This window comes from Pelophylax lessonae, assembly GCF_965119305.1.
Source record: "Pelophylax lessonae genome assembly, chromosome: 9".
NCBI lineage: Eukaryota > Metazoa > Chordata > Amphibia > Anura > Ranidae > Pelophylax > Pelophylax lessonae.
This window is the reverse complement of record NC_138776.1, coordinates 61,648,369-61,660,825: the sequence shown is the minus strand read 5'-3', so window position 1 is coordinate 61,660,825 and position 12,457 is coordinate 61,648,369. Positions and strand designations below refer to the sequence as shown.

At 41.9% G+C, this 12,457-nt stretch overlaps 1 protein-coding gene across 1 annotated transcript in view; it reads left to right on the top strand.

Annotated features, from left to right (window-relative positions):
• Positions 1-1,575: 1,575 nt before the first annotated feature.
• ENTPD1 (ectonucleoside triphosphate diphosphohydrolase 1) overlaps positions 1,576-12,457 on the top strand; it is a 184,691-nt gene continuing 173,809 nt past the window's right edge. Inside the window, exon 1 of the mRNA XM_082269377.1 lies at positions 1,576-2,210. Coding sequence (XP_082125503.1) covers positions 2,195-2,210 — 16 coding nt within the window. The 5' untranslated portion in view covers positions 1,576-2,194. The remainder of the gene's footprint in view (positions 2,211-12,457) is intronic.

The following is a 12,457-nucleotide window of genomic DNA, read 5'->3' as shown; positions in this document are numbered from 1 at the left end:
GGCTTAATGTGCTGGATTTGAGATTGATCTAAGATCTAAACGTACAGAATTTGGGGCCAATCCAAGGTCTAAAGAAGCATGCAACCTGGGCTCATCCAAAGGTATAGGATTTCTGAGGATTTGGAGCTGAACTGACAGGGCTGGCCCAAGACATTGTGCTGCCTGGGTCCAAGAATAAAATTCTGCCCCCCTCCAAAAAAAAACAACCCCAACAAAAGGCCCCCCACTTCCATTATTTTATATAAATATAAAATTTAGAAAATATTATATATACTGCTATCTTCTTCCTCCATAACTCACCACCGGACCACCAAACACCCAATGTCTGTCCTCAGTCCTCCTATCACTACTGTGTCTGCCACCGCTCCTAGAAGATCCAGCCTGTCCTGCGAGAGATGGAGTGCGCTGATGTCTGACGTCATTGCGCACACCACGATCACGTGAGGGACGTTCCCCGGAGGAGACACTCCGCCTCCTCATCAGTCTGCACTATGGGCGGCAGCACGAGAGGCGGAAATGCTGCCCATAACGTGCCGCAAACTGATGACACACAAAACTGCTGGAGAAAAAATCTTGGGAGCCAATTTGCTGCCCCTTTCCAAGTGCTGCCTGGGTCCAATGGACCCAGTGGGACCCATGGTAGGGCCGGCCCTGTGAACTGATAACAAATGCAATAATTTTGAGTTTTCATGAAACGTTTAGTATGGTGTAACACATTTGGCAGTTAAAGCGGTTGTAAACCCTATTAAAAAAAAAAAAAAAAAAAAAACCTGCAAGACAAAGGCATAATGAGCTAGTATGCATCGCATACTAGCCCATTATGTTTAACTTATCTTAAAACGAAGCCCCGACACGGACCCCCGGACATCGATGCGGGCGCTGCCATGATCCCTCGTCGTCTCTTCCGGGTTCGGCGGCTCGCTGATTGGCCGAAAGAGACGGCTCCAGCGCGCTGATTGGCCGGAGCCGCGATGACGTCACTCCCGCGCATGCGCGCGGGAGTGATTTTTCCGGCAAGCTCCCGGCAAGTTAATTGAAGGTCCCCCCGGACCTTCAGAGCGCATGCGCCGCTCGCGCGAGCGGCTGCATGCACTGTAAATATCTCCTAAACCATGCCGGTTTAGGAGATATTATTTGTACCTACAGGTAAGCCTTATTATAGGCTTACCTGTAGGTAAAAGTGTCAAAAAGCGGGATACAACCGCTTTAAATAGAACATTTTTTATAAACTGGTCTGCATGCAATACCAAAAAGGGGGACAACTCAAGAGAAAATAGGGACAGAAGGCTTAGTCCCTCCAAAAAAGGACAGTTGGGCATTATGTGGGTCTGCTCCTTCCTTCTCAGTGCTGCCCCCTGCCTCAGTTCCCCAGAGTATCCCTTTACATTTCCTATACCATATTGCTTTACTAAAAAATAGTAAAAAATAAAAACATTTACCCACCAAAGACTAAATGGAACACAAGAGACATGGAAAGGGATATGTCCATGCCAATCTGTTTGGGTAACCTACCACCCTTCAACACCTGGTCACAGGGAAACCTCATCCCTTATGTGTAGCAATCCCATAAACCGAAATCCCTTCTAATTAGCGGCACTTACACCTAGGAGGACGGTAGACCTGAACGGTCAGACACAAGGAGGCCATGGGAGCTTCCAGCAGAGAGTTGCTGAGCCCTGCTGCTCTGCCTGAGCTGGCCGGAGCTGTGTGCTGTCACCAGCAAGCTGAAAGGTGATCTGATGAGACGCTGCATTGCTGCTGGCAGGGAAGGGCTGGCTCTTTAAGAACACAGAGCTCTCCCTCTCCCTCTCTCTCCTATTTTCTTTGCTCATATGTATTCTTTCCAGAGTCAGAGCCGCTTGATAGGATGAATAATGATCGCCTTGTGCCTGCAGCCCAGGGTGAGGATTCCATGGAGGAGCCATGTACTGTGCAGGGGAAGCTGAAGACATGCTGATCGCTCATACATTGTGAGCCAATCCTGCTGGGGGGGATCGCCCAGGAATTCCGAGCTACAGCAGCCAGGGCCCTCTGTGTGTGTCTTCCTCCTCCTGACCTCCTGTCACCGCGATCCTCCATGTCACCGCCAAACAAGAGTCCACCCACAGGCATGGACCGTTAAATAGGCAAGTCTCATGTGCATCTCTCACTGAGACTGCAGAAGGCACAGCAAGAGCACCAAGCAGCAGAGCTGATGGAAGAACCAAAGGGTGAGTGTCCCTTACTGCTAACACTCTACAATGCTAACCTTCTCCCCTGCTAACCTTCTACCCTACTAACCCTCCAACACTCCTAACCTTCTGCCCTGATAACCCTCTACACTGATAACCCTTCCCTCCCCACTGCTCTACCAGCACAACTTCACATAAACTTTTCCTGGAAAGCCCCTGACAATCATTGATCACCCATTGATCACTCAGACACCTGCAGCAGCTGGACAGACACATCAGCTCAGGTTGTTAGTGAGGGGGGCTTGCAAAAGTTTTCTTGATGCTAAACAAGTTTATGTTGCTCAACTAGGGGGTTCCAGAAATCAGATGTTACATTGTAATACAATAGAAATGATAGTTATTGCAGGCTTCACTCAGAGATGTTACATTGTAATACAGTATCAGTGGTTTTTCTGGCAGGCTCCATCCAAAGCAATCAGATGTTACATTGTAATACAATAGCAGTGGTACCTATTGCAGGGTTTATTCATTTACAGCAATCAGAAGTTACATTGTAATACAATAGAAGTGATAGTTATTGCAGGCTTCACTCAGAGATGTTACATTGTAATACAGTATCAGTGGTTTTTCTGGCAGGCTCCATTCACGGCTATCAGATGTCACATTATAATACAATAGCAGTGGTACCTATTGCAGGGTTTATTCATTTACAGCAATCAGATGTTACATTGTAATACAACATAAATTATAGTTATTGCTGTATTCTCTCGGAGATGTTACATTGTAATACAGTATCGTGTTTTTTCTGGCAGGCTCCATTCACAGCCATCACATGTTACATTGTAATACAATAGCAGTGGTACCTATTGCAGGGTTTATTCATTTACACTCAGAGATTTACAATGCCTCATGGGACGTGTAGTTCTGCAACAGCTGGGGGGATGTAGTTTGCACACCCCTGATTTACAGCAATCAGATGTTACATTGTGATCATTAACATTTTATACTTATTGCAGGCTCCATCCAAAGCAATCAGATGTTGCATTGTAATACAATAGCAGTGGTACCTATTACAGGCTTCACTCACTTACAGCAATCAGATGTTACATTGTGATCATTACCAGTGGTACTTAGTGCAGGCTCCACTCAAAGCAATCAGAAGTTACATTGTAATACAATAGAAGTGATAGTTATCATAGGTGTGCGCAGCCTATGGCATTAGGGTGTGCACCCCAAAGCTCAAACACATATGTGTGTGCATGTGTATATATACTGACAGTGTCCGTAGGCAGAGAGTGGTGTCAGTAAGGCAGTGGATGGTGACTAGTTTTTTTATTAATTTTTTCAAATTATTTTTTATTTTTATTTTTTTTTACACTATTTTTAGGGTCTAAACAGGGGGAATCTGCACCACATAGGATGTTTAGGGTGTGCCCAGGCACCCCTGGCACACCCTGTGCGCACGCCTATGATAGTTATTGCCGGCTTCACTCAGAGATGTTACATTGAAATACAGTATCAGTGGGTTTTCTGGCAGGCTCCATTCACAGCCATCAGATGTTACATTGTAATACAATAGCTGTGGTACTTATTGCAGGCTTTACTCATTTACAGCAATTAGATGTTACATGTGATCATTAACATTTCATACTTATTGCAGGCTCCATCCAAAGCAATCAGATGTTACTTTTTAATACAATAGCAGTGGTACCTATTGCAGGCTTTATTCATTTACAGCAATCAGATGTTACAATGTGATGATTAACATTTCATACTTATTGCAGGCTCCATCCAAAGCTATCAGATGTTACCATGTAATACAATAACAGTGGTACCTATTGCAGGCTTCACTCACTTACAGCAATCAGATGTTACATTGTGATCATTACCAGTGGTACTTAGTGCAGGCTCCACTCTAAGCAATCAGATGTTACATTGTAATACAATAAAAGTGATAGTTATTGCCGGCTTTACTCAGAGATAATACAGTATCAGTGGTTTTTCTGGCAGGCTCCATTCACTGCCATCAGATGTTACATTGTAATATAATAGCAGTGATACTTATTGCAGGCTTATTTCAGGCTTCACTCATTTACAGCAATCAGATGTTACATTGTAATACAACAGAAATGATAGTTATTGCTGGCTTCACTCAGAGATGTTACATTGTAATACAGTATCAGTGGTTTTTCTGGCAGGCTCCATTCACAGCCATCAGATGTTACATTGTAATACAATATCAGCGGTACTTATTGCAAGCTTCACTCACTTACAGCAGTCAGATGTTACATTGTGATCATTAACATTTCATACTTATTGCAGGCTCCATCCAAAGCAATTATAAGTTACATTGTAATACAATAACAGTGGTACCTATTGCAGGCTTCACTCACCTACAGCAATCAGATGTTACATTGTGATCATTACCAGTGGTACTTAGTGCAGGCTCCATTCAAAGCAATCAGAAGTTACATTGTAATACAATAGCAGTGGTACTTATTGCAGGCTTTACTCAGAGATGTTACATTGTAATACAGTATCAGTGTTTTTTCTGGCAGGCTCCATTCACAGCCATCAGATGTTACATTGTAATACAATAGAAATGATAGTTATTGCAGGCTTCGTTCCGAGATTTTACATTGTAATACGGTATCAGTATTTCTTCCTGCAGGCTCCATCCACAGCTACTAGATGTTACATTGTGATACAATAGCAGTGGTAGTTATTTCAGGCTTCACTCACCTACAGCAATCAGATGTTACATTGTTATCATTAACAGGGGAAGTTACATTGTATCACAATAGAAGTGATACTTATTGCAGGCTTCACTCACTTACAGCAATCAGATGTTACATTGTAATACAATAGTAATGGTACTTATTGCATGTTTCACCTATTGCTGTTACATCTTAATACAATGTCATTGGTACTTCTGACAGGCTACACTCACTTAAATCAAATAAGAAGTTACATTGTAATAGAATAGTAGTGGTACTCATTGCAGGTTCCATTCACAGCAATCAATTGTTACATTGTAGTACAGTAGCATTGGTACTCATTGCAGGCTCAACTCACTTACAGCAATAAGATGTTATATTTTAATGCAATAGCAGTGGTACTCATTGCAGGCTACAATAGAAATGGTACTTATTGCAGGCTGACTCACTTACAGCAGTCAGATGTTACATTGTATTACAATAGCAGTGGTACTTCCAGTAGACTCCACTCACATTTAGCAATCAGATGTTACATTGTAATATAATAGCAATGGCTCACATGCAGGCATCACCCACTGGGGGATATTAGAACCATCAGTTTTTAATACCATAGAAGTGGTATTTCTCACAGGCTCATGTTAGCAATGAGATGTTACATTGTAATGCCATAGCAGTGGTACTTCATGCAGGTTCCACTCGCCCACAACAATCAGAAATACAATAGTAGTGGTAGGTCTGGCTGGCACCAGTATTACAGCAATTAAATGTTACTTTGTAATACCAGAACAGTAATGCTTCTGGCAGGTTTTGCTTATTGAGGGGCATTCAAGCCATTAGATGTTACATTGAAATATGGTAGAAGTGGAAATTATTGCAGCTTACTTACTTACTCCACTTACAACAATCATATGTTACATTGTAATACCATAACATTGGTACTTCTTGCAGGCTTCATTTACTCAGGGGTATTACAAGAATCCTGTTTTTTTATTTTGTTTTGTGTTTTACATAATACTTTTCAGTTTTACCAAAACATAATATATTGACATAAAACAATACAAAATATTTTGACAGTAGCTTATGTCTCCAGAAAGTATGTCTGCAACAATAACCAGATCAATTGTTAGAGGACGAGGTGTTACAGAATTATTTTACATAGACCACAATCTAATATTCTTTTATAAGTATTATGATTCAATAGGATGCAGTGAGTAGAGCAATCAAAGTTTGATCCTACATTGCAATACAATAACAGTTATTAATTGCTGGCTTGTTTTCCTGTGTGGTAAGACTGTTCTTGTAGACCCAACTTGGTACTGTTAGACAGTACTGGTCAGCCACATATGCACTGTGTACTGGTAGACTACATATATTCTGTGTACTGGTAGACTACACGTGTACTGTGTTGGGGTAGACCATATATGCTCTGTGTAGTGGCAGACATTATATGTTCTGTCTACTGGTAGACCACGTGTGTACTGTGTACTGGTAGATCACATACTGTATGTACTGTGTACAGGTAGACATCATATGTCCTATGTACTGGTAGATTACATACTGTATGTACAGGTAGACCATATATGTCCTGTGTACTGGTAGACATATGTCCTGTGTACAGGTAGACATCATGTGTCCTGTGTACTGGTAGATCACATACTGTATGTACTGTGTACAGGTAGACCATATATGTCCTGTGTACAGGTAGACATCATGTGTCCTGTGTACTGGTAGATTACGTACTGTATGCACTATGTACAGGTAGACCATATATGTCCTGTGTACTGGTAGGTCACAAACTGTATGTACAGGTAGACATCATATGTCCTATGTACTGGTAGATTACATACTGTATGTACAGGTAGACCCTATATGTCCTGTGTACTGGTAGACATATGTCCTGTGTACAGGTAGACATCATGTGTCCTGTGTACTGGTAGATCACATACTGTATGTACTGTGTACAGGTAGACCATATATGTCCTGTGTACAGGTAGACATCATGTGTCCTGTGTACTGGTAGATCACGTACTGTATGTACAGGTAGACCATATATGTCCTGTGTACTGATAGATCACATACTGTATGTACATGTAGACCATATATGTCCTGTGTACTGGTAGACATCATATGTACTGTATACAGGAAGACCACATATGTCCTGTTTACTTGTAGATCACGTACTGTATGCACTATGTACAGGTAGACCATATATGTCCTGTGTACTGGTAGGTCACAAACTGTATGTACAGGTAGACCATGTATGTTCTGTGTACTGGTAGATCACATACTGTATGTACAGAAAGATCTCATATGTCCTGTGTACTGGTATATCACATAGGTACTTTGTACAGGTAGACCATATATGTCTTGTATACTGGTAAATCACATGGGTTCTTTGTACAGGTAGACCATATATGTATTGTATACTGGTAGACATCATATGTACAGTGTACAGGTAGACATCATATGTACAGTGTACAGGTAGACCATATATGTATTGTATACTGGTAGACATCATATGTACAGTGTACAGGTAGACCATTATTGTCTTGTGTACTGGTAGACCACATATGTACTGTGTACAGGTAGACCATATATGTTCTGTGTACTGGTAGACCACGTGTATACTGTATACAGTTAGACTATATATGTTCTGTGTACTGTTAGACCCCACAGTTCTATGCAATGATTGTTGTTAGATACAGATTTGTTATATCCCTGATATGTCAGCATATTAGTAAATGAATGGCTCCACTTTCCAGCAAGATGGCCATTAATGGTACAGCATTTTATTGTTCATGCCCTGCCCCTGAATTCGGGAAACATTAAAACAGAAGTGTAACACACTATGAACGTGAGAGGCCAGACCTCCCTGAGCTGGTACTTTGTCCTTGGCCAGATCCTGGCATTGTGTGTCATTTGGCAGGTTCTGTGTTTCCTAGGAACTCCGCCGTTAAAACTTCCAGACCTTCTCATAGTTCTCTCCATCTGCCACATCTCACCCTTCCTCTTAGATCTTTTATTTGTTTGACAGTCACCAGGGTGCAGTATAAAAGTGAGATAACAGGGCGATAGAGTGTGAACTCCAGTAGGGAGATTTCTATAAAACTCATAAAGTGGGCAACCTACTTCATCAACATCTACCCAGAAATAAAATATCAGTTTTGTGTAGGCTGACCTTATAATTGCAACTGTAAATGAAATCTGTAAATAGCAAGCCCAAACAAAATTGGGTGATTGGGAGTTAATTGTAAAAGCCGCTCTTATTTGGGTGCCAGCACGGTTAATATAGAAATGTTTTGTGCGGTGTGTGTGGGCATGATTAGCACAGCGTGTTGTTTGACTCCTCGAGTCTCGTAAGTTTGCAGTTCAGCAGTTGCAGACAATCCATCTGTTTCTGAGCTGATATTCCTCTGCTATGTTATCAGGCTTGTTAAGCAATGAAGGGGCCTAAATTTACAGGAATGACATTGAAATATCACGACCCTTGTCATTGTATCACCTACAAAGAAAAAATCAAAGCTGTTTGATTTCTCCATATATTGTGTTTTGTTATGGTATCATCACAGTAAATGTATTTTCCCTGATGGAAGGACTTTTCCTCTGTATAGACCAGGCATGTCCAACCTGTGGCCCGAGGGCCGCATGCGGCCCAGAACCACAGGCGATGCGGCCCACTGCCCCCTGACAATTATTTATTTTTTGCTGGGGAGGAAGGAAGTCGAGTCGGGGGCACAGCCACAGCGGCTTCCAACTAACTGTAGGCAGAGGCTGCCTCGGAGCCTCTGTCAATGATAGACAGCACATTGGTGACGTCTATCATAGGAGCCGGTCCAGGAGGCAGAACTTTGTATGGAAGCGGTCGCCGGATAAGCGGGAGATCCCTGCTCTGTTTAATCCAGCGGCTCTCCTCTCTTTTCATTGCAGACTGCATTGGATGGGCACGCACTGGTGAGGCTACATTGGATGGGCACTGATCAGGCTGCATTGGATGGGCACGCACTTGTGAGGCTGCATTGGATGGGCACTGATCAGGCTGCATTGGATGGGCACGCACTAGTGAGGCTGCATTGGATAAGCATGCACTGGTGAGGCTGCATTTGATGGGCACTGGTGAGGCTGCATTGGATGGGCACTGATCAGGCTGCATTGGATAGGCATGCACTGGTGGGGCTGCATTGGATGGGTACTGATCAGGCTGCATTGGATGGGCACACACTGGTGAGGCGGCGCAGGAAGGGCGCGGTGGCGTTTTATTACTTGTATACCTTAACTGTAGTATATATTTTATATGCGGCCCGAGAAAATTTCTCTACACTCAATGTGGCCCAGAGAAGCCAAAAGGTCGGACACCCATGGTATAGACCTTGGAAATGTCACGTTTCCCCCAATCCTGGCTGGATATAATCCATATTACCGTCTCTGCTTTGCTTGACACTTCAAATTTTATCAACATTTCATTTTCCCGTTGGCATTGGCATTTCACACTTTCTTAAATTGAAAAAGCCGGTGGAGAAAAAGGCTGAAAAGAGAAAATAGGTTGTAGACCATTTCTGTGTCCCATGTCCTTCTGGATGGGGAAGTATGCTGCCTCCACTTCTGTGCTCTGCAAAACCAGCATGGTCTCCCCCCCCCCTTTCCCTTCCCCAGGCTGATTACTCATCTGAATAGTGGCGGGGAAGGCCCTGGCCCCCAGTCCCGGAGTGTTGCTCAAAGTTGTGTTTTATCATTTTAAAGAACAGAATGACCTTGCTGTTGTGGGAGATAGCATGGGGCTGCTTACATCGTACATATTGCTATGGATCAGCACTTCTCTCTGCCTATTGTTCTTCTTGTGTACATTGGCTTGCAGCAGAGTCGTGTTTTGAACACACCTTTTCCTACAAAGAAAAATATCTCGTGTAAACTTTTGGGGAAGCTCTCAAACTTAAGATGTTGTAATATATTTCTTATGAAGTATTTGATTTGTCATGTCTTATGTCATGACTTACAATAATAGAAGTGCAGCTTACATAACCTGGGAAGTCAGAGACTGCCAGAACTATTTATTAGGATGGGCAGAACGTATCTATTCGTAGTTATTCACATTTAACTGGACTTGTTCTGCAATGGTGAAGACATTTTCTAGCTTCTTCAAGCCACTTCAACATTCTTCAACCTTCAAACATCTTTAACGGTAAAGGAAAGGGGAGTTAGTAGGACTTTGAATGAAGCACGTGGCATACTAGGGTCATGTGCCTCCATCCCTATTTATATTAAAAGGGAGAAAATAGTTTGGGACTTTAAATGAGGTGCGTTCAAACCAGTTGGCACATAGTAGATACATCAAAAATGTTTGCCATTGTGTGTATATATATATTAGGGATCGACCGATTATTGGCAACACCGATATATCAGGGGCCGATATGCACTTTCCCCAATATATCGGAATTGGTAGGTTACCGATATTGCCGATATTTTGGGAAAGTGCTATACCGGAGTGATGCCTGTAGCTAGAGGCATCACCCTGGTACCGCCGTCCATAGCCGACAGTCGGCTGTCTTGTAATGACCACCGATGCGGCTGAGAAGCCACTTGACCGTCATTACAAGGAGCGGGAGGGGACGACCCCCCCCCTCCCGCCGCCTTCCGCGGCTTGCCCGGGCCTCCCATCCCACCGGGAGACCTAGGCATCCTACCTGCACGGCCGCCGAAGTCCCGATCAAAGCCACATTCAGTTCTGATTGGGTCTCCATGTTAAAAACACGGAAGTGATGTCATGACATCACTTTCGGGTACTCGGCGCCAAATTAAAAAAAATGCGAGCATTCAAAACAGCCAAACTTTGCGTTTTGAATGCTTTTAAGTGCAGAGGAGGGGTTTGGGGTATTTTAGACCCCCATATCCCTCTACAAGAGTACCTGTGAAAAAAAAAAAAAAATTTTAAATGTCCGAAAATATCGGCCAATATCGACTGATATGATATCCGATGACCAAAATATTGGTATCGGTATCGACAATAAAAAAACGATATCAGTCGATCACTAATATATGTATATATATATATATATATATATATATATATATATATATATATATATAGATATATATATACACACACACAGAAGAAAGAGGACTCACAGGAGCAGATTTAATTAAGAAACTTCATCAACACATTATAAAAAATGTATATATGAATATATTATTACATACAACTAATAAAATATGTTCATCAATGATTGGATTGACACATTATAACATACTGATTTGGGTTATGAGCTGATTCTATATGGATTTAAAACAGGGGTCTTCAAACTATGGCCCTCCAGTTGTTCAGGAACTACAATTCCCATCATGCCTAGTCATGTCAGAGTTTTGCAATGTCAGAGTTTTGCAATGCCTCATGGGATGTGTAGTTCTGCAACAGCTGGAGGGCCATAGTTTGAGGATCCCTGATTTAAAACAATACATTGTTGGTACATAGTTCACAAAAATTCAAACATAGATACAGACACATGATTGTAATGTCAAGATTGCATCCTAAGAGCTTGACGCGTTTCATGGACTGTATTCCACTTCTTCAGGAGAAGATGCAATATATATAACTGTAAAGAAGTATAAAAACAACATTGTAGTCTGATAGTTTGAATAAATACAAAATTGTTGCTAATTATAGGGGTGGGGAAAGGGGAGGATAAATCCACCCCAATAAGAGAAAACCCTTCCCTTTTATACTCACAAATCAGCTCTTAGAGTAGCTCATTGTGTTATGGACATAGGATTATCTGGAAGACATCTGCCCCGGGAGCTGTGGGAGTATTGCCCATGACCGCTAAGGCACAAATGTGGGAACCTCGGAAAGGTGCAATCTCAATTGTGTGGTCAGTGGTGACATGAGTAGCAATCTCAAGGGGGTTCTAGAACATATTTAATGGCTTTAACATTACAGAACAAGTCCAGCTGAATTTTACTTACTACTACTAGATAGACCATGACCTGGGACAGATGAGAACTTTCATTGACATGGGTGTAGTGATTTCCTTTTCTTTTGAGCATTGTCTTTTTTCTTATTTTAAACCCTAACTGTCAAAAAACAAATTGTCTTGCAATGTTGAAGACATTTTGTATCTTCTTTAAGCCACTTTTTCAACATTCTTTAACCTTCTGTTTAACATCTTTAAAAGTCTTCAACATTACAGAACAAGTCCAGCTAAACTTGACTAACTACTACTAGCAAGACCATGACCTGGAAAGATGAGAACTTTCATTGACCTAGGTAGAATGGATTACCTTTTCTTTTGAGCATTGTCTTTTTTTTTCTTATTTTAAACCCTAGCTGTCATGAAAGGAATTGTTCTGCAATGTTGAAGGCCTTTTGTAGCTTCTCCAAGCCACTTCTTCAACATTCTTCAATCTTCAAACATCTTCAGCGCCTTAAAAGGTCTTCAACATTACAGAATAAATCCAGTTGAATTTGACCAACTACTACGAGATAGACCATGACCTTCATAGACATGGGTAGAACGATTACCTTTTTCTTTTAAGGATTGTTTTTTTTTTTTTTCTTATTTTAAACCCTAGCTGTCATGA